We start from the raw sequence: 23,937 nt of genomic DNA, 5'->3' as shown, positions 1-23,937 counted from the left end.
TTCATAATAAACCCAAACTGTAAACATCCTAAATATCCATCAAAGGAGAATGGGTAAACAGATGATGGTGTAGTCATGCAGTGGAATCATATTCCGAATAAAAGGAATGAACTATTGATGCATGTAACATGGATAAATCTGTAAAACATTAGATTAAATGAAAGAAGCCACTTACAAAAGACTACATCTTACATGGTCACATTTATATGAAGTTCAGGAATAAGAACAAATTAATCTGTGGTAATATTAGCTGCCTGGGAGCTTATTGGGTTTGACTGCGAATAGGCATAAGGAATTTTCTGGAATGGTGGAATAGTCTGTATTTTGATTGAGATGGTTGTACACCTATGATCTGTTTCACTGTATGTAAATTTTATCTCACTTTGAACTGAAAATCCAAAAGTACAAATTGAGAAATGTATAGGAATTGGGAAGATAAAGTACGAGAGACAAGAGTAGAAGGGTGTGTAGCACCACTTTTTTCTGTAGTATAATCATATTTGAGTAGAAGTTGTCTTATCAGAATCAATGCTTCCTTGGTTCGTTGAAGAAGTAGGCTAAACTGAAGAATCTTAAAAAGTGACACATACCTTAAATATTTAAAGAAAAGTACACCTGAAACATTAGGATGAAATTGTTCTCTGTGGTTTATTAACCACCACCACCAGAACCACAAAGTAGTAATTTTCCTTCGTTTCCCTTTGCCCCTTGGCAAGAGTTCTTAGTCTTTTTTTATGCCGTGTACCTTTTTGGCAGTCTGATGGAGCTTATGGACCCCTTCTTAGCCCTTCTTAGAGTGATTTTAAATAAGGATTACAAATATACCTGTTACATTAATATTAGTCATTTGTTCTTGTTTTTGTTTTGCAGAAGAAAAATGGTTAGAGATAATTGCAACCAGAGGCTAGAACAACCGTAGAGAAAATCAATGATCATCTTTACCTTTCCCTTCATTAATAGAACACCACTTGTTTGCTGTGTACATGTTTTCCCAGAATGCCCATGGTAATTCCAGCTTCCCTTGTGGCTAGATTTGATAATGTGATAACTTAAGATCTGTTGTTCTTAAGTAGAAATGATGAGTTCTTAAAGGAGGGGCCTATCCTCCTTTCCCTTCTCCAGTCAGCTCTTATACAAATATGATGGTGCACCATTGTAGACCTTGCACTGCCCATCATGTTGGCTGAGCATATGATGGAAGGGCCCTGGGTCCAGTCCTGTATGAAACAAATCTACCCAACCAGTTGTACACTACTAATCCTGGAATTTATGTGGGAGAGTAGTGTATCCAGTGTAATTAGTAGCATATTTGTTTATGAGCCCCTCCTCCACCCACCTTCTTCTGTTTCTCACAGCTAAACCTTATTCTCACTGATACAGTTACTCTAGTATTACTTTGATGGCAGGGATAATAATTCATAAATAATTTTATCCCAGGGAAACAAGCACAATTTCAGGTACTTAATTCATGTTTTCTCAATACATTTAAATAAAAGATAATCTTGATAGGAGTGGGTATCAAGGAATGAAAACATGAAAGCATACCATTAAAAAAAAATACTAGGGACCCGGAACCCTTAATGAAACATGGTCATGCGAGGAGAGCCTAGTTTGGAAACTGCTGAGTGGTTTATGGAATGAGGGCTTGATTCTGCAGAAATTAAGAGGAACCCATCTTATCATACTAAGTCCATGAGAGAAGGTTTTGCTGGTATAGGAGAAAGTCATTGTTATATTCGTTTTGATTATAATAGTTCAGAAAATACTAAGAAACCAAATATGTGCTAGAATACTATAGTTAACACATTATATAAAATCTATAGTCTAATAACCTAATTTTAAAGTGTTGATTATAAATAATATTTTGCCATTTGCAACAGTTTTAGTATGACATACAAATACAAATACATCATTTCAATTAGTGACAAAGTTATGAGTAATTATTGTGTGGCATGATATTTCACATCCAAATGTATGAATTCTCTTCCCTCTCTACCCAACCACACACATTTTCAGCCCTCTTTGTAGTAGCTAAATTGTAATTTTGGTTATATCAATTTTGGGTTTTATGTGATTATGACTAGATAAATGCAGTTTACAGTTAAGTACTATAACTGTTTTTTCCTGAGCATTTTATTTTCCCTGGAGGTAAAATTCTCTCTCTCTCTCTCTCTCTTAGCTTCTTTAGTCTCTATGTTCTTAACTTCAGTTTATCCCTAAACTTTATAAATCTCTTAACATGTTCAAGCCCATTGGGCATTAAATCGATTTTATCTTCTTTAGGAGCCTTCTGATCTACCGTGAGTTGGGTCACTTGTTCACTAGGTTTGCCTTATAGCTGTCTGCTTCAGATGTTTCTTCACCATCATTCTGAGGATTCCCTTTTCCCCTTCTCATGAGTTGGATTCTTCAGTTCCTGGAATCGTCCTCTTTCTTGGTTTTCTACCTTGTTTTGGTGGAACACATCTTCTAGTAACTTCCTGAGAGAGAATATGTGGACAGCAAAATTATTTGAGATTTCTCTTGTTTAAAAAATGCCTTTATTATATATTCACACTTGATTTAATGTCTCTTTTGGTATGGTATAATAGGCTGGGAATAGTCAGAAGGTTTTTTTCTAGAGGTTGTTTTCTAGCTGCTAGTGTTGCCATTAAAAAGGGTGGTGTAATTCTGATTCCAGATACTTTTTATGAAACCTCTTTCCTCTTGGGCAGCTTATAGGGTCCTACGTTCATCTTTTCAGTATTCAGAAATTTCACTGAGCTATATATGCTGTATTTGGGACTATTTTCATCACTTTTGCTGAATACTCATTGTATCCTTTGATTTGGGAAACTCCTGTCCTTCATTTTGGGGTATTATTCTTGAATTATTATCTTGGATTTCTTCTCCTTGTGTTTTCTGTTCTTTTCTCTAGAACTCATAAGTTGAAACTCCTCGACTTTAAATCTTCTTATTTGTTTTCCCTTTGTTTTTTTATTCTATTTATCCTGCTGTTTCCTCAGCTTATACTTTTCTAAACTCTCTCCCCTTATTATCTACCTCCTAAGGGTAAATGAATGTATATACATAAAGTACATACATGTGGTAAAAACACATGGCAAGTGCTTTTATTGGCTGTAATTGTTGCTCTTGTTTAGGTTTGTTTGTTTGGTTGGTTTTTGCTCTTGTTTAGTTTTGTAATTGTTTGGAGGGAGAGGTCTTTGGTTTTGATTCTTTGGCTTATTAGCTGTATGACTTTGGGCGAGTTTTATAATTTCTCTGACTCTTACTTTCCTTGTTTGTAAAATGTGAGTAAGTTCTGTCTGTCAGATGTCTGTGAGCATCAACTGAGAATACATATGTGAAAATACTTAATAAACTTTGTATGGAGTTAATAGTTACTACTTGCATCTTTCAGATATGGAAAGTTTCTTTGAAAGAAAATGATGGCTGAATTTTCATGTTATTTTTAAGATTACTTGATTACACATGTCTATTTTTCTCACATCTAAATGAGCTAGATGAACTTAAGCTAAGTGCTAATGCTGCCTTTTAAATAACTTATTTAATACTCAACCTCATAGAGAAGAGAGATGAAAATATTTATTCTGTGAAAAGCTCTGGCTTTACTTCAGATTGTATAAATCTGTGTAATGTAATAATTATTTAAGAATGACCTGATTATTAAACCCATGAAGGGAATATTTATTGGAATTTGTTTATTTTTCTTAAATGGTGCTTGAGATTAGGAAAAATGGAATCTGTCTTTTAGGTTTTCTCAATAGTATAAATGTAATTTCAAATGTTAGCTCATTTTTGTTAATGGTGGCTTTTTGTTTGTTTGTTTTGTTTTAAGGTTTTTGGATTCAAAGCATAAAAACCATTACAAGATATACAATCTGTAAGTATGTTTTTTATTTGTATGCTTGCAAATATCTTCTAAAAAATAACTATTAAGTGAAAGTTATTTCCTTGTTAGAATCAGGTAGAGTTAATGATATATTTTAACAGAATTGTGTTCCTAAAACAATTAGTCCAAGACGTTTGATTAAGAGCATTGTTAGGTCATTCAGAAAGCATAGTGATGAGGTCAAAACAATGTTGGCACACATTCACTTTACTTGATCTGGTTTAAATGACTTGGCATCTAGCCCATCTTTGAGCCAGTAGCCTTGTGGTGACTTGCAGTGTAATTCACAGCAGAGCTTTTCTGTTAAAGCTTTAATAACCTCTTCCGTGGAGGTGTGCTTCAGAGTGGGTGTGGTTCTGTTTATTCTGTGTCTTTAGGTTATTCAATTGAAACAGCTTTTAGGATATTCTCCAACTGTACATAACATAAATAAGTTACCTAAAATTGTTGAGTTGGGTGGTTTCTGTTGTTTGGGGCAGGGATGTAAGGATTGCCCGCTTGGTGTTACAGCTAGTTTATCTTATCTTTAACCTTTTGTTTTTCTTTTTGACTTTGTCAGTAGGGATGTGAAAAGGAAAAAAAGAACAAAAGAAAAATGGGAAGAAAATATTTTATCATTTTTGCCCTTGAAGACTATTATTCCTTCCCAAAATACTGACCCATTTTCTACCTTTTAAAAAATGGTATATGAAATGTGTTATTTTTCTTCTTGGTTTTTATTTTTCCTCTGTGATGTCTGTAAATTATGCAAGAGAAAAAATTTTAATCTGTAGTTACATTTCCTGATTGTCATAGTTTCTGTAGAATTTATTTCTCAAATGTAAGAGCAAGATTCTTTTCTGCCTTCGGTGGGCAATTAAATCGTCACCAGAAAGGATGAAAGATTCTATGTGCTTTGTTGGCTTATAGGATGTTGCTTTTCTATCTTTAATTTAGTGATCTATCTTTAATTGAGCGATAAGACCTCAGAAGACTTGAGAGTAAAGTAGACATCATTATTGTTTCTCCTAGTGAGTTTTCATTAATTTCCTCGGATTCACAAAGAAGCAAACATTTATGCTGATTTTGCCACATATTAGACCTTGTAAAACTTGCTGGCGGTACAGAGGTGAATAAGATACCATTTCAGTCTCTGGTAGTTTTTATAGTCTAAGGTGATAAGTAGACATAGTATTGCAGAAGAGGTAACTTGTAGAGAAGAGAGCTATGTGGAGAACAGTGGAAATAGGACCTGTATCCCCTAGGCAAGTTTTCATAAAGAAGGGCATTTTTGAGCTGGGGTGAAGGAATCTGCTAAGGCTCTCCTGGAGACCTCCGGGTGGGGAGCATGGCATTGCAGGCAGAGGTTGGCATGGAAGAAGGGTTAGCATGGTGGGGTTTAGAGTATGGCAGATAATCCATTATGGTCAGATTCGGGGGTGGGGTGTGGAGGGTGTGGGGTGACAGGTAACAAGGTGAAAGACAAAGGTGCTGCAGAGACTTGGCGTGTAGGTGGGCCCCAGCTTACACATGATCTGTGCATAGATCTTCCTCTCATCCTGATTAACCTCCTGTAACAACAAGCCTTGTTGCAGATGCCAGAATGCTTCAGTGGAGGAAAATAAAAACCACAAAGCTTTATACTTTTGAATAACTAGATTCAGAAGCTGAGTTAAAAAAAAAAAAAAGAAAGAAAGAAAGAAAGAAAGCATAGAACAAGAAGTGTCAAAAGCTGCAGTCCATTAAGTGAGTCAGTTCTGGTTTAGACTCTTAAGATTAGGCATTAAGAGTCCCAGAAGGTAGGTAGAAAGATACCAAAGACAGATTCTGCCTTTTTCAAAATTTTATTTGAGTTTAACATTATATCCAAAGAAAAGGAAGGAAATTCTTTTCATTCCTGTATTCAGTGGCTTCCTGCTTCCAGAATTTAGGACCTAGGCTTGCACTGTCAGTACTGTGGCTCACTTAACATTATTATGGTTATAGGTGGCATGGGGAGCTAGTCTGGGAACTTGGCTGCCCTTTTACTTTTGTGTTTCTAAACATTGGATCCCAGAGTTAATGAACTCTCTTTGTCAGTTGAGTGTAGCTTTTGGTATATATATTTCAACTCCCCTTCCCCAGTCCATTTGATGGAGTCATAGACTTTCAGAACTGGAAAGTATCTGAAAGAGATCATTTAGTCCAACCTTCTCATTTTACAGGTGGGGAATCTGAGGCCTAGAGAAGTTAAGTGAGTTGAACAAGGTCACATGGGTACATATGGTAGCAGACCACCCACCGTTGACGCCAGTCTTCCTTTCTGGTTTTGTTGTTATTTGTTTTAACCTCCCCAAATTTTACTTCAGAAGTTTCTAGAACTACCAGGTTGTAGCATGTTTTGATTTCTGATGTCACTTTTTATTCTCACCTTTTCTCTACCCCTATTTGTATTTCTGGCTCTGGGTAAGTGAGTCTGGCAAGCTGCAGCTGTTTCTCTTTTCTTTCTTTTATTTTTGGGATATTAATTCTATGTGATGTATGTCTTTGCAAATATATACACTGAAAGGACTTAAAATATTGACACTAGACGTACATGTATTTAATGGTATATTAAACTTTTTATGGCAATTGTAATGTGTGGATGAAGAACAGTTCTCCCCCCCCCCCATCTTCCCCCCTCCCCCCATCAACCCTTAATATGGACTTTTTAATAATTGAATCTGTTTATATCTCTATATTATCAAGCGTTCAATAAATTATTTTAAGAAGGGACAAAATTAGCTTCATATCGTTAATCAAATTTGGGTATGATGATGCTTAGTGAATTTGTTTTGGGCAGATGTGTGTTTTTCATGTTTCTATGTTCCTCTGTATACCTGTAGGCTGGTGAGGGTAAGAGGAGGAGGGAGGATGATGGGGATAGAGGCATAATACACTTCTTGCCTTTGAGGACCTTAACTGTTCACTGGATACTTGTTTTTAAAAGGGTTACTCTGTTTCATCGTGTATTCTATTTGACACACAACTCTCTATCATTTGGTGATGAACCTTTACCTGTTGTTAATTTTTATCTGTTAAGGTTTCTTTTGTAAGCTAGTGATAGTGATGTTGAAGAGAGTTAGAGACCTGTATACTTTGCTAATGCTTTGGCAAGTCTCACTTGTCTGGAAGCTTTTCCTGTTAGTCTTATCTCTTCCTTCACTTTCTGTCAACCCCTTCATTAGAAACTCTTTCAATGCTTCTTCATCTCTCTTGTCTCATATAAGCCAATATAAGGTGAGGATTTTAAAAAATGATATCTTTTAAGTTGAATTTTAATTTTAAGGAAGTGTAAATGGTCAGATTTACCTACTACTTGTGTCAGTCAAATCCCATTTTCCATTTATGTATCTTCAGTTGTGGTTTGTTGAGGGACTTATCAACTAACATACCACACAAAAGTTATAAGGAATTGGGTGTGTGCACATGCACATGTGTGTGCGCGTATGCACGGGTATTGGAGAAGGTCTTAATTAAAGAAGAGAGTCATCATTCTTATTCTAGCAACCCCTCCTCCAGATCACTTCATCACTACAGGCCCCGGTATATGTTCTCACATACTCTTCATCCACTGCATTGATACCTGTAGAGATTTTCATAACCTTTTCATGTTTTCATGGTCGCTTTTTGTTGGTTCTGTCTTTTATGCCAAATACTGCTCTAGTAGGAAGGCTGATTTTGAGTAGAATTTGTTATTGCTTTTGTTTTTGAAGCTGTTCTCTATTTTGTATTGTAAGTGGAAGAAGTATGGAGCTGTGTTGGAAAAAGTTTGACTTTTGTAACCAGAGGTCCTGGGCTTGAGTCCTGGCTCTTCTAAATCTTAGCTTTCTCATATATAAGATGGAGATTGTATTTTCTATTATTATATGGGTGTGACTATGAATTCAAAAGCATGGAAACTCCTTTGTAAGGTTGTGTACATGTGGTAGACATGGTAGTCTTTGATAAGCAGTACTTGTCAAACCAAATGTGTGAGCTCCTGAAAAAGCAGGAGAATTTTAGAGGACTAAAGCTGCGTGAAACTCAAAATGTTGATTTTTCTGTTATGCTGCCATGAGACCAGCTTCTTAGAACTTTGTTTCCTAGCCTGCTCCTTGTCCCTCACCTTTTAAGTCCTATCTTTACATGATTTTTTATAAAATATTCTGTTACGGATTCTTCACTGTTTACCAGACCTCTTCTTTAATCTGTACTGATGATAGTGTAAAATGTGACTATTATCTTGGTCAGTCTTCCTCTTACCTGTCATGTTTTGCATAGGAGTGAGTATGAAATTATTTAGCAAGGGTACATAAATATGCATATGGTATTACTAAATGATTTTTTTTGAGCAAAACTCAATATATTATATGCGAAAAAGGGGGAAAGTTGATTTATTTCAGGTCTGACCATTTAGAAAATAGTGGATTCTGATTTGCTTATAATTAGTTCAACTTTCATGTGGATTAGGATTTAAAACCATTTAAAGTAGAGGAACCATACAGATATCTTTAGGATTTCTTAAATGTGAAATACATGTCCACAATCACATATTGAAACTCTTAGGGCCAGTTGTGTCTCAGCATTCAGAATTTTTCCCTTTGTAGAAAGATAACATGGAAGCATATACTTATAAATATTACATAACACTCCTCTGGGGTCTGGAGCAGTCCCTACCATGAAGTGTTTCACTCTTTACTTTTAAGTGTATTAGTTAAAGAGTGCACACTGTGTCATAAACTCAGATCGGATACTGCCACAATTGAGCCTGTCATAAGTTTAACAGAACATGTTAGATGTTTCAGACTTTTGGGATTTCAGAATTGGAGAGGAAGGGATTGTACAATGACCTTGACTTGTTTTAAAACGCTAAGTTTTTATTTTAAATAATTAAAAAAATCTCATTTGGTTAGTAGCTGTAGTTACCATGATTTTGCTGACCACAAATTAAAGTGTGAGATCCCTTTCAGAGCCTTATTAATGTTTGTTAACACACTTATTAACCATGAGTAAACCAGTGCTTGATGACAGACATGTCACTACTATTAAAGAGACAAATTTTAGTATGCTCTAAGTAATGTAGAGTTAACATTTTACTACTCTGTATTTATTTTACTTCTTATTCATTCATTACTCTGAGACTTTAATTAAAACTCGTAACCTGAAAGATTTTTGACAAAGATGACCTTTGTTAGAAAAGTCTGGCTTGAAAATTTTTTAGTAAGTGTTGTTTTTGAGTAGATTAGTGTCATTCACTTTTTTAAAAAAACTTTTTCTTTGCCCTTATAATTTTACTATTTTAAAAATTTATCTTTTTAAATAGTAGTTCGAAAAAACGATGTATGTTCAACTCTGGGGTAAAGACAGTACTGTAACTCATTAGGTGTTTGTACATACTTGGTGAAGTCAAACATACACTCCCTCAGCATGCAGGAAGTTTCCGGGTACACGTGCAGCTGGGTGGGAGGTGTGTGCCTGAGCGGCATCACAGGTTTTGTGAGCGAGTAATGGAAGCCGTAAGTGCATAACACCTAACATCAGTTTTCTTAATGGTAAAATGGGGATAATGACACTACCTACTTCATAGGATTGTTAGGATTGAAAGAAGTAGTTAATACAAAACAGCATGATGCCTGGTACAGTATAAAAGTTCAGGAAATGTGTGTTACTATACTTTGTTTTTTGCCAGTGCAAAAGATAACTTTAGATCACATTTAAACTTTTCTTTTAGGTGTGCTGAAAGACATTATGATACCGCCAAATTTAACTGCAGAGGTAGGTATTAACTGCTGCGAAATGTATTTATGTTATATAACTTAAAACCAATAGACCACATCTTATTATCATAGCAGTAGTGAATAAGCTCAATTATTAAGTGATGTAAATATTTGAAAGATGGTCTTAGACAATTTGGAAAAATTTAATTTTGCTTTTGTGTTTTAGGGAACAATTACCATATAAACCTGCCAGTACTAGTAGTAATACTAAAATGCAGGGTTAACTGTAAGAATTAGGAATATTTTCTAGACTAACCATAAAATGAAGAGAGGAAGAGAGGGTTATATCTACTGTTGGAGGCATTTGGTCTAACAGTAAGGGATTATAGGAAGAGCAAAGCAGAGCAACTGAGTAACTCCGTGGAGCCGTGACCTAAAAGGGGCAAAAACTTATGACAAATGTGGATAAGAGGAGCCTGACAGGTGGGAGCAGGAGCTGCTTTAAATGAGTTCTTCTCCAGGCGTAGTGAATTTTTCTGAGGTCTCCCAAAAACCTTCCCTTTTTGTTTGTGGAACCCCTTGAGCCATGAGAGACCTGGAGAGTGAAGAAGCTTGGCAGATGCTACCATGATAGAAAGAGAGGGTGGAGTCCATGCGCTCCATGTTGATGTGTTTGCCTTGGATCCCTTCTGACAATCTAGATCGGACGTTCAAACAGCTGGTTTGAGAATTCAGAAGTGCTAGTGGTGAGAGTCAGTACAGATCCACTAAGAATTTTTCCTTTTTCGTGAATTTAAGCTACTGCTTACTAGGCAAAGCGTGTTTTAGTCAACGTTTATCTAGCTTTAAATAGACGTTTAACAGTTTCCTGGCTGTTTTGTGTGCCAGTGGGGAGATGAAGATGGAATGCTGAGGCCCAGGTGAAAGCATCCCAGCGACTCCCTGTAATGGTCATCGTCGTCTTCCAGGACCACTCACCTGACACAATGAATCCGGTTCCACATTAGTGATGACGTGACTGAAGATAGAAGGCATACTTCTCACATATTCAGATGACACAGAGGACAATTATGTACATTAGATGTCAGTCAGGATTTGTAAGGGTTTTAGTAGAATGGAACTGCTGAGGCAGGGACCAATAAGAAAAAATTTAATAGTGATATAGTTGAACTCCTGTTTCTGCGCAACTTAAAAAACACAACAACAAAAGTCCTCTGACTTTAAGCAAAGAGAAACTTAGGGTTTTTATAACTCAAGTGAAAAGATCTGAAACTTCTTTAGATAAACTTTACTACAACTGTATACGTTTTTTTTTTTTTTAAAGATTTTTTATTTATTTATTTGACAGAGAGAGAGCACAAGCAGGCAGAGAGGCAGGCAGAGAGAGAGGAGGAAGCAGGCTCCCTGCTGAGCAGAGAGCCCGATGCGGGGCTCGATCCCAGGACCCTGAGATCATGACCTGAGCCGAAGGCAGCGGCTTAACCCACTGAGCCACCCAGGCGCCCCAACTGTATACGTTTTTATAAGTAGTTTTTTTTCAGCTTCTTTTGTAAATGCCTTTAAAATCATGTGTAGTATACAACACTAACATTTGCAAGACCATCTTTAAATAACATGCTTAGCATTTTTATTATATGAAATATAAAAATCAGTCCTTTCCATTGTTGATTGATTGGTAATTTATATCTTCTCTGGAATATATGTTTTGTGGTGATATAATATTATAAATATTACGACTCCTTTTGTCAGAAAACGCATTGAGAGCCCTGACAGGAAACCTGCCTACGTGACATTTCATTTTGAGTTTGCCTCTCCCTCTGACATGTTGACTTCTGCTACCTCTCCATAACAAAGTTTCCTCTTTGATTAAGTGGAGAAAATAATGCTCAGCCTCTCTGTCTAGTGGGTAGGTTTAAGAATTGAGACACTATTTTCTATTCAAATATTGGTAAATTATCAGGTAGCAAATTATTTTTCTCTGGAGTTCAGCTTTTCTTTTAAACATCTATTAAGCTTATATGCAACATTTCTAAAGTTAACCTACTTTAATAAACAATTCAGGAAAGACTTTTTTTTTTTTCTAATTCTGAGGTTATCCTTTTACCACAGTTGCACAGTATCCTTTTGAAGACCATAATCCACCACAGCTAGAACTTATCAAACCCTTTTGTGAAGATCTTGACCAATGGCTAAGTGAAGATGACAATCATGTTGCAGCAATTCACTGTAAAGCTGGAAAGGGACGAACTGGTGTAATGATTTGTGCATATTTATTACATCGGGGCAAATTTTTAAAGGCACAAGAGGCCCTAGATTTCTATGGGGAAGTAAGGACCAGAGACAAAAAGGTAAGTTATATTTGATGTTTTTTTTCTTTCTTCTTCCTTGATCTGAGCATTTGTTAGAAAACAGTTTTTTAAAAAGATGGTTGGTAACCCTTATTTCTTTATTCTAAACATTTAAATCTGTTACTACCTTAACTGTCGTATGAGCAAATGACTGAATCTCTCAATTTTTCTGTTCATGCTGGCATTTTCATATCATGCTAGTAAATCTTATCCATTAACTGTATGGCATATTTGGTCTTACAAAATCCTGCAGAGTATTTAAAGAAGCAGTACGTTGAACAAAAGTAAGCTTGGTATTTCTGAACCTTGTTTGAGAGTAAGATGTCTGTGGGTAATAACTTGGATGCCATTTCCTACTGAAGTGTGATCTTTTATAAGTACATGAAAATTATTCTTTGATATGAATATTCATGAATATAGTTATAATTAAGATTAGTCAAAGGTTCTTCTGTTATTCAGAAGGCTAATAAAGACGATGTTGAAAATCAGTGACAAACTTAATCTGTGTAGTATGTTTGAGGAGAGAACATAAACTCGGGAGAACTTTCATAATAATTTCTAAGAGATTCATTTCTTTGGATGGTAAATGTGACAAAATATGTTTATGTTTCTTACAGAGAGATTTTGTACATTTCTCTGTCTCTGAGAAGGAAAAACCCAAACCGCTCCAGATAGAGGGAGAAACTCACCTAGAGAAAGAACTCTCTTGAGGGAGACGTTACAACTTTATGAAGAAATTTATTCTAGTTTTAATAACATTTACAATCAGGAAGGTTCTCTTCCAGTTTAAGTTGCTTGCCTGCCTGCCTGCCTGCCTGCCTGCCTGCCTTTAATTTTTAGTATGGGCTTTGAACTCGTGACCCTGAGATCAAGATCTGAACTGAGGTCAGGAGTCGGACGTTTAACTGACTGAGCCATCCAGGCGCCCCTAAGCTTATTTCTTTTCTTTTTTTTTTTTTTTTTAAAGAATTTATTTATTTATGTGACAGAGAGAGCACAAGCAGGCAAAGAGGCAGGCAGAGAGAGAGGAGGAAGCAGGCTCTCTGCTGAGCAGAGAGCCCGATGTGGGGCTCGATCCCAGGACTCTGAGATCATGACCTGAGCCGAAGGCAGCGGCTTAACCCACTGAGCCACCCAGGCGCCCCCCTAAGCTTATTTCTTTTTAATTCAACTTCAAAACAGAAACATGATCACTTCTACTATTTTAGCTGGTGATTATATTGATTTCTGGCTCCTTTTCTCCTTCCTCATTTCTTGTTTTATTTATCTTTGTGATTTTTAAAAATTACTTCTAAAGATGCCAGAGTGTTGTGTATTGGTGATAGTTTATAAAACGGAATCTTATGTTAGTGCTTGATTTTAGTAAATATTCATTATAGTAGATTGCCTTACATTTCTTTATAAGTTGTGTATGTCCTGGGATGATAGTAGTGGAGTGAATTCTCGAGCGGAAGGCCTGAGATGTTTACTTTGGTTCATTTTTTTCATCATCTAGAGGGAAACAGTTGCTGTTACTGATTAAAAATATAAAGGTAAATTGTTCTACACTTAAGTGAATAAGTCCAGGGCAGCACAGGGGAAAGAGAATGAATGGGAAGAAAACGATAGAGAAACGGGTCGAATCAAAGTACAGTAGCTGAAGCAGTGGTAGAAGTTTAGAGCAAGCAGGGTTGATGAGCAGTAGACACTGTATGTAGTTGTGGGAAAGAAATCAAATCAGAAGAATTTCAAATAAAAGTAGAAAAGCTGTGTATTATGGAGCCAGAACACTAGATTTAAGCTCATGGCTCTTAAAGGATTTATGTGACATATGTTCTAAAAATATGATGAAAGCTATAGTCTCTCACTAAAAATGTACATGATATACATGAACATAAAATTTTGCTTATAGTTTTTAATTACACAGATTTTTTAAATGTGGAAAATAAAAGGAGTCTTCATAAGAATTATGTCTCCTTTTAATTTTTATTTATTTATTTATTTTTAAGATTTTATTTATTTGACAGATCACAAGTAGGCAGAGAGAGAGGGGGAAGCAGGCTCCCCGCTGAGCAGAGAGCCTGATGTGGAGCTCGATCCCAGGACCCTGACATCATCACCTGAGCCGAAGGCAGAGGCTTAACTTACTGAGCCACCCAGGCGCCCCAGTGTCCCCTTTTTATATGGAAAAAGCAGTGGCTCTTTGAGGTTAATGACGAAATCTAAATGGTTACAGATTAATCAGAATTAAACTTTGGTTCTGCCAATAGGAAGTTTTATGAAAGGGCTGCTAATATTTAGATTATAAATAATACATTAAAATTATGCCATTGTCTTTGACTTGACAACTTCTTTGTCATCTTTGATATCCAATCAATTTTGACTTTGTTTTTGGTGAAAATAAGTGCTTACAATGCTATCTCACGAAAGAATGAAAGAGCAAATGAAATATGTAGATTATTTTGTCAGATGAAAGTAGGCTTTATCAAAAAATTAAGAATTCTCTAAGATTCTTCAGAAAAATTAATGTTGCATCACTTTCTTTGCCTTGGTTAATGAGATCATTTTTGCCAAGATCCTGGCATAACACTGTGTAGGAAGGGAAGGATTATGACTTCACATTTCTAGTTTTAAGGTTAAAGAATTAAACTGTGTAAACGAGTTTGTATTTTATCCAGTTGACTGCATTTTAAAATCCTGGCTGTAGAATTTTGCCTTCTGAAACCAGTGAACTTATGGGTAGAAAAGCATTTCATAATTGCTCCCATTTCTTGACAAAACCTCTTGAGAAGCCCTTGATTGAATGTCTTAGCTTTCCTGAATTTGGCAATTTTCATAGCAGTAGATTTTTCATGAAACGTCCTCTTGTACAGGCTGTGATTCGAGGCTTGGCACTGCTAGAGCAGGCTGCTTCCCCATCAATGGCTAGAATTTCTCCCAGGGTGGAGCTAGAGTCTTTTACCCCGTGCACAGTGATGAACACAGCAGTGAGTGTCACAGTGATGTGGAGAGCGCTGTCTTTACCCAAGCAACAAAGCCAGATGTTTTGCCAGGTGTTAAGGCGTACTATCTGCCTAGATAATGCTGAGATTTCTTGAGGGGAAGGTTTTTGGGGGGCATTTTGAAAATGTTAATGTTCCCCCGAAGTTTCCAAAGAGGACTCCAAAATAAGCATTATTCTTTGATTGTGTTACCATGTGTGTACTTAATGAAAACCAGTAGCTGGCTAACCCGAGAAGTCGTCGTCATATACTGAAGGGAAGTGGTATTTCCAGTCCTCTTATGACCTGCTTCATAGTCTTAGAAAAAGAGGTCAGTTTTTCTGGGAGTGGACAAATTTGTTTGCTAGAGATACTGCAACAGTTTTAACTTTTCTTTTGCAAGCTACAAACACGTTTGACCATTTTTAAAGTATTTGTCTTCACTGCATCGAACTGCAACTTTTTTGTTTGTTTGGCATTACAACCAGCAGACTTGTAGAGTGCTTTGCTCGGGATTTTGAGTTGGAGGGTAATTAAAGGTTCTTGTAGTAGTCTAACCTTTTCTAACCAAGCTGCGCTCTTACATGTGCTCTTTCCCCCTCTTCCGCACACTCACCCACACACATACCTACCCTGTGTGAGAGTTGGCTAAATGCTTATGATCATGAGAACCAGCCATGTAAGAAGCACTTGGGATGGTCTTTCACATCATATTCAGGGATACAAGTAAAACCCAAGGATGCTTAAACAGTTTAAGTTAGATCCAGGAGAAGTCTTCACAATGAAAAAGTGAAGACATGTTTTAATTTATCATTGGGAAAATACTGTATTCCTTACAATCTGAAAATATTGTCAGTTCTCTTGCTCTGTAAAGATGAAGAGAGACTTAGTAAACTGGCAAGGCCCAAGGGATAGTGTTGTGAAATAGGGGTCAGAGTGAAAAGATAGCAAGAGAAGTGTTTGTGAAAATAAAATACAGTATACTGTAGAATGTGAACATCCCTCCATTATCAGCAGAAATGCTCCAGGCACACACAGCTCTCTTCTCTTACGGGTTTGAATCTCCCCCAGTTGGAAGGTAACAGGCTAACAGAGAATGGAGTTCTGTGTGTACTGTTAAGGGTATCCTCAGTAAAATTGTTATGCTTAGCTATTACATTATATCGAGATTCAGAGTTAAGTAATTTAGCCAAAATTGATCACTTTTAGCATCTTGGAGTCAAAATAAATCATTGAGATCTGTCCTGCTTAGTTCATGATTAATCAATATACCCAGACCATTTTTGGATGAATTAGTCATAGCTGTGGTCTAAAGCAGTATCCTAAATGTGCTCCTACCTTTACTTCTGTATATATTTAAAAAGGCAAAAAGAAATTTATGAGCAGATGCTGTTGATGAAGCTCTGTTCCATTTGCACGGTTCCATTTGCACTTTATGTTGAAACAGTGTTAGAAAACTAGATTAAAGAGATAAAGATTATGGGCATAAGATTATGAGCCTTTTTTTGCAGGAATTTTTCTTACTTTAAATATGATAAAACGGAGGCCCAGAAAGGTGAAGTGCTTTGATTAAGATGATTCAAACAGTTAATGATAGCATTTAGAGTAAAATTTGAGTACCCTGAACGTTGTTGAATCCTGGAACTGCAAAAGAATTTTGAGGCTGTTCAGAATTAATCTCTGAGGGGACAAGCTGTCCCAAAATGGGCCTACTTTGACAAGGCTCCTCAGTTTATACCCTTTTTTACTGATGCTTTGGAATTTGGTGGCCCCTGACCTAAGTACAGATAAAGGCAGCTTGAAGTTGTTAGTCTTATAAATATAATGCTGAAGGCTTCCTTTAAATCTTTGAAATTTAATTGTCTAACAATTTGCAGACATATCAGACGTTTACCTAATGGTTAGGGTGCTAGTGAAATAATCTGTTTTTAGCCTTTAATATGTACAGTTTCATCATGAGAAATGAGCTAAGCCGAACATGGTAAAGCTGTTGTCATTCAACTGTGGAATTCTTCCAGGGAAGTAAGTATCTTATAGTAAATATAATTGATTATCCAGAGTAGTTTTATTCTTGAAACACCTACTAAAAATTTATCTTCTTGCCAGTATTTCCTTTTAGGTTGAATGTATAGATTTGTATTTTTGTAACTGTGAACCATTATTATAGGAGATACATATATTTTGTCCGTTTTCCAGCTTATATAACATTAATTTTATTAAAACTGTTTAATGTGACTTTGCCTGTATCCTTAATTTCAGTTGTAGGGAAGCATTAAGAAAGTTGTGTTCTGGTGACATTTTTATGGGAGGATATTGTTTCTTCTCCTCTTCCCTCCTTCTTCCCCCTTCTCCCTTTTCTCCCTCTCTCTCCCCCTACCCAACCCCTATTTGTTATGGAGAAAGAAGACCCAGTTGGCATGTTTTAGTGAAGAATTTGTGGACTTGGCAGGGACTCTCCTCAAACTAATCTGGTGCAGTGTTGTCATTCCCTCAGCTTCCCTCAGTGGACTCGGTGCAAATTAAAAGGCAGAGCGGTGGGTGCCCGCTGACCCTACAGTGTGCCTTTGTGTTAGTGATGCCCAAATAGTGCTTGAGGCTTTGAGTGTTGCTGAAAATTCAAAGTACAACTGATAACCTCCTCTAAAGAAACGTATTTCCCAGAGCAGGATAACTGCTTGATGGAAAGAAGAGTCCTTCTTTCATTCAATAATTGAGAAGAAACCTGTGTTACACTTCCCTAAGAGTAATTCCTTTGCAGATTTGGTCCTTTTTCTTCATGAGTGAAACAGGCTGTCAGCAGCTCCCTGTTCTGCCCCACAGGAGAGCCTGGTGCAGGTTAACCCAGGGCAGGTGCCTGTCTAGTCCTGTGCTTCACACTGTCTGCACTTAACACTTATGTATCGGAATGAGAATTAACTCACAGCATTTATTGTAAACTATGAATAAGTGTTAAAGCATCCTACTAATACTGGTAAGTATATATTTTGGAAAGATTCCCCAAATTTCTGAATTCAGAGGCAAACTTTAGTTACATGACAAACCCATCCAGAATTTCTGCTACTCTTCTCTTTCCGTTGCTTTCCCCCTTCTAGAATGGTGGCAGGTAAAGTACGCATTAATCTTTATTTTCTTTGATTAATCTTTTAGGAAAAAATATTTGAGCTTTTGATTTCTTTTTTTGTTTTGCTTTCAAAGCAATTATTAGAGACAAAATTCATATATATTATGATCTCTGTACATGAGTTCATTAGCTTATCTGTAATGGAGACTTAAACTTCCTAGAAATAATACGTATTAACTTTATTCTAAGTGATCCCATGAAGAGGAAGTTTTCTGGTTTCTCTGAGGAATGAATTTTTATGTCCTGATCGTATAGTCAGCTTACTTTTTTCTAGCTACTAAATTTCTCCATATGATAACATAAAAAATTTTTCTAATTTTTCCCTTCACTTAAACTCTCATTGTTCTCATTCTTAGTAAAAACAAAACAAAAAGAACTCCTAATACAACATTCTTATTTTTTCTAACATATTAATTCTTTTGGGCTAAACTGTGTTCCACTAATACATGGTATTTAAGCCTGCCATACAATCTATACATTCATAAAATTATAAGGTTTTTATACCTTGAAGGATTTTAGCAATGATTTAGTTAAGACCTGTTCTAATATAAATGATCAAATAAATCTGTAAAGATCAGTCTCTCCTAGGTCATTTCATCTGTCTGTGTAATGTTATTTAAAACTGTCTCCTAACCTCAAATCTAGTATTCTTTCTACAGTACTGTGTTCTTCTGTCCAAATTATACTTCTGTATTATTTTGATCCCCAAAGTAGAAATAGAAACTTAAAAAGAAAAAAAGAAGTAGCTATATTATAATATATTAGAATTCTCTCAATATCTACTCACAGAAGCCCAACTCAAAGAGTGTAAACCCAAGGAGACCTTTATATTGGCTTATATAACCTTAAAAGCTCTGGCTTGGACTTAGATGCTTAATAGGTGTTGGTAATCTTTCTCTCAACTCTCTCCTTTGCGCTGTATGTGCTTTCTTTTCAGGCAGTCTCCTTGCAAATAATAGCAAGGTATGACTCCTGGCGACTCTGGTGTTACATCCTGGCTACTTTAGCAACTACAGGAGGAAGAGAGCTACAGTTTGAGTGAATATTCCTAGATTAGGTTCTGATTTACTTGGATTAGGGCATGTACCCATCCCTCAACTGAACATTCTGGCCAGAGGCTTGGGACATGTATCTGATGCTGAAGAATAGATCCCATCCCACCTCCATCAAACTGCAGGGGGAGTGATAGCTTTTCCAAAGGGGAAGGGATGCTGTACAGAGAGACCTGTGCCCCTTGTCTGCTTCGTATTTTCAGAGAGATCTGTGATTCGTGCAGCACTACTGTTGATACGTTACTCACAAGTAGTTCCATGGAGCTGGAGCTCTGTGATACTGTAAACTTTGTGGAGGCTTTTCATAGTTGGGAAAAATAGTGCTCAAACAGGTCACGACTTCTTTCATATCACCTTGTTCATTTGTGTGCTCTTAGTAAAACTCAGAACATCAGAAGATGAAGTTCTAGGATCAGAGTCACATTTAGGTTCAGGTCCAAGTTTTGAACAGGATAATCATTTGCCCCAGGACTGTTTTCTCACCCTTGAAATAGAGGTGACAGTGTTTGTCTTACAAAGTGTGGTGGTATTAGGGTCATTTATACAATGCCCAGCACTTAGCTTCGTAACAAAACTCCTGCCATATGCCGTCATCGCAATAGTAACCATTCCTAAAGAGCTATATTCCTTCCTTTGTTGAGTTGCTTTCCTGTAACAACCTTGTGAGGATTCTGAAACATAAGTTTTCAAGCTTCAAGAAAACACTGTTATTTTAAAACATGACATTATTTCTGAGTTTAAAAGTGCCAGTGGAAAGTTTACTGAAGTAGAAAATTACTTTTTTGACTGAGGAATCTAGATTGTGACTTCATCTTAGAGAAGATGATCTGAAGGTACTTATATACAGAATATGAGCAAAACATTACGTAGCTTGTATTGTGGTATCCCGGTGGGATTCTGGCCTGGAAGTACCATGATAATATCCTAGGTTTGAAAGATGTGTTTAATCTCGACTTCTAAGTTTCTGTTCTTTAAGAGATTAATTATATACAAGAGACTTACATAAAACTGCTCAGGTTAGAAAAATAAGGGGTTCATTAAAGATACATCGGGCAAATGTAAATTTCAAGAGCAGATGACAGGATATCATTATCAGAGCGCATTTACAACAGAATGTGTAAAACTAGATCAGGAATGTCATTTTATATTAACACAGGGTGCACTCCACAATGAAGAGTTAGCAGGTATGAACTCTTACATGCTAAACGTAACATCAAATACAGTAAGAAAAGCTGAAAGAAATGAAAAAACTGATGGCAAAACAACAATAATAGGAATCTTTAATATACTTGAAGATCAAGAAGGTACAAAATAAGAAGATATGTAGATGGATTGAATAGTAGAATAAAAAATGGCCCATAAGATCTTTTTTCTTTTTTTGTCATCCACACAATAGTTACCAAGATTGATAATTCATTAGTCCACCTACAAAGAAAATCTCATCTCCAGGTAGAAATATATAAACCCCATTCCTTGATTATAATTCAGTACAGCTAGAGATTTTCTTAAATGTATAATTTTGGGGTTTTTTCCCTGTTTTTAAAGATTTTATTTATTTGTGTGTGGGAGAGAGAGTGTGCAAGAGGGAGAGGAGCAGAAGGAATCTCAAGCAGACTCTGCACTGAGCCTGGAGCGCTATGTGGGGCTCGATCTCATGACCCTGAGATAAGACCTGAGTCAAAACCAAGAGTTGGATGCTTAACTGACTGACTGAGCCACATAGGCACCTCCAGCTAGAGATTTTTTAAAAAAGTTTAATCAAGTCAAATCAACTATTTGGAAATTTAAAACTAGTTACTTAAATAATTTGGGATCAATGAGGAAATACAAATGTATTTTAGAGATTACTAAGATAATAACCAATAGGAGAGAGGGATTAATAAAGATGAAAATATAAGTTGTGAATTAGCAGACAGTAAACCTTTTGAACTAATCATTTCAAACACTGTATGAAATTGCCAATAAAACCAATACATCTCTTTTAAAGTTCTTTTTGAGGAAAAAGAAAGGGGAAACACATTATACATTAAGTTTGAAAAAGGTGATAGAACTACACTGTGGAGGGACCAAAAAATTATATTTAGGTCCCCGCTAATGAATTTGAATATTTCAGTGGGAAATAAGCAATTTTCAATGAACATCATTGCTTCAAGGTGAAATCCAAAATTTGAACAGACCACCCAAGAATGAAAATGTGTAGAAGCCCTCAACATGTACCTAATCTGAATTCTATTTCCGGTGGTGCTGTCAAACCTGGAAATAATAATTCTGTTATCTGAGTTGGTCTAGGTGTTAGAAGATACGTAAAACTTCCCAGATGACTGCTTGCAGATTAATGTCCTTAATCTGGTAAAGATAGCATACTTCAAAAAGCAGCAAGTATAGCATGGGAGAAATTAAGTACTTTGGTTTGACCAAAAATAAAAGCACATTCAGGGGAGTTGTGTGAGGTAAGAGTGGAAAAGAGGATGGGCTGTATTTTTCTGTTGTTAATGGATTTATATAGTCTGTGATAAGTTTTCTTATTTGGATAGTCACTGGGAAACCATTTAGCATTTTAAATTGTTAGTGTGATTCATCTGACACTTTCATGAAGTTAATCAAAGAGTAGGTGTAAAAATAGATTGGAGAATAGATCAATCAGAGGCTGGTATTCATTTAACTATTGCAAAATTGCAGGAGGTGATTGAACTAGAATGGCCACAGAAAGCTAGAACTGGTATTTTGAGAGGTATGTCACAAAGTCTGGATTTTGACTCTGAATAGATGTGTAGAAGTCTACTAAGAGTATCCTAAAGGAACTGAACCACTGGTGTGCTTTCCATGTTGTGTGGACAGTGTGTGTGTGTGTCTGTGTGTCTGTGTCTCTCTGTATGTACTGTGTGTAGATGCTGGGTAGTTGGTCTGCTGATCAATCTTTGCCTTTACTCTGTGGCCTGGGCCTTTGCTATAGTTCTGGGATTTCCTTATTCCTCTTTTATAGCCCTGTGTAGATCACTACTACCTCTCAGATTGTTTCCTTTACTCTGGCAGGAAGAAGATGGCAGCATCAGCAATTGACTATAAACTCTGGAGTTGGAGTACTAGGGTGAAACTTAGTTCCATTACTTAGAAGAGATGGTACCTTACCTCGTCTATAAGATGGTGTTACTGATAATACCCACTTAATGAGTACTAAATTATACTTATGAAAGTACTTAGAACAATGCAAAGAACACTGTAACAGTTCAATAAACAGTAGCAGTGGTGGTATTAGAAGAGGTTTTGAGCTTTGAGTGCTGGGGAAAATAGTAAATATCATTAATATAAATAACAGAGGTTGGTCCTGCAAAAATAGGAAACCTTCAGTTTTTGGATATGTTGTGTTTAAAGTGCTTCTGAAATTTCTGGGTAGAAATGCCCAGCTAAGTATTAGAAGTTCTGGACTGGGAGTTGGGAATAAAGTATTGAGAGACACAGGTTTTGGAGTTAATGTGTAAGATTGATAATTAAACTACTGAGACAGAGAGGATTGACAAAGAGGGGCTCGCTTAGATCAGGTTTTCGAGGTAGGCTTACTTTCAGGGAAAGAGGTAAGCTAGTTTTCTCTTACCCAGTAAGGTTAGGAGAAAACTTTCAAGAGTGTGTTCTAGGATAGAGGCAGAGAATTTTCAAAATGGCAATGAAAAATGATATAGGATGGGACTAAGAAAATAATAGGAAATGACTGTTAGTGACACTTAAGAACTACTGACCATTCAGAAATCAGCCTTATGAAAACAGTTTCCTATGGAGTAAGGAGCAGAGGCTTACCTTTGAGAGTTTATATAGAGAAGAAGGGTGACAACTTGAGAAAGATAATAGATTTGGGGAGAGTGTGCATTTTTAGCCCGTGAATTTCTTTGGATAAAGGACAAGGATTACCCGAGCTGTTTATTAGGAGGAGACAGGTGAAACAAAGACAAATGCTAGAGAGGGAATAATAAATAGAGCACTTACCAAAATGGAACCTAGGTAAACATGCAGTCAGTTTTATAAAATATCAGAGAATATGAGAAAATTTTAAGATGGGACAAGAGAATTCTGAGAGTGCCACACTGGGTGACCCCAGGGTTCCCAGTAAAGTAGGAGTTACATTCATTGAGGGTGATGTCTAGGACAGGATAGAAAGGTGGGTTGAACAGAGTGCTGAAATCATCACTCAGTTTAATAAGTGTGTTTCAGAAGAATGACGTATGGAATGATAGAGATTCATAGTCGTAGGTGAGACTGAGTAAAGGCAGTAGACCTTGGGAGGAACATGACACATCTTTGCAGGCACTCCTCTAGTTCTGTGAACATCAGGGAATCGAAGAAGCAATGGTGGTCTTCTGCGATGATGGCCAGGAATGTGGTGTAAAGGCAACCCTGAAGAATGCCAAGTTTAGCTGAGATTAGAATGTTTAAAAGTTACCTTTGGGAAATAAAGGTCAAGAATACAAGTAATTTTCTTCACATTTAGAGTAGAAAAGAAGAATCATTGGTGGTAGAGGGTGGATACTTTGGGGATATAGTTACAGACCAGTTAACTTAAACGTTCTTGGTTAATTTAAATGAAAATGGAAATATTAAAAACACAGTTATTTTTTAATCTCCAAGAGCTTCGAAGTTCAGCCCTCTTTTCATATATGTAAAATAAATTTTTGAAGATCATTAAAATGTTCATTTCTTAGATTTTAAAAGAGATTTGTCTTTATAGTCAAAATGCTATAGGTAAAACATGCACGTAAACCATTGTTTTCAGCATATGCATTCAGGAAATAATATATTTGAAGTGTTATAAATTTCATTGTCAATTTATTATGGAAGTTGTATTCATTTTATTTCAAAATCTACATTACAGTATGGTT

At 36.3% G+C, this 23,937-nt stretch overlaps 1 protein-coding gene across 4 annotated transcripts in view; it reads left to right on the top strand.

Annotated features, from left to right (window-relative positions):
• PTEN (phosphatase and tensin homolog) overlaps positions 1 to 23,937 on the top strand; it is a 124,821-nt gene that overhangs the window by 83,950 nt on the left and 16,934 nt on the right. For 3 of the 4 annotated variants that reach the window (XM_047701730.1, XM_047701731.1, XM_047701729.1), the window contains 3 exons: positions 3,839 to 3,883; positions 9,603 to 9,646; positions 11,698 to 11,936. In XM_047701730.1, coding sequence (XP_047557686.1) covers positions 3,839 to 3,883; positions 9,603 to 9,646; positions 11,698 to 11,936 — 328 coding nt within the window. The remainder of the gene's footprint in view (positions 1 to 3,838; positions 3,884 to 9,602; positions 9,647 to 11,697; positions 11,937 to 23,937) is intronic. The other variant, XM_047701728.1, reaches the window with a different exon arrangement.

Source organism: Lutra lutra, chromosome 14 (genome assembly GCF_902655055.1).
Source record: "Lutra lutra chromosome 14, mLutLut1.2, whole genome shotgun sequence".
NCBI classification, from domain to species: domain Eukaryota; kingdom Metazoa; phylum Chordata; class Mammalia; order Carnivora; family Mustelidae; genus Lutra; species Lutra lutra.
Note: the sequence above shows the minus strand (reverse complement) of the source record. Positions and strands in the feature narration are given on the sequence as shown.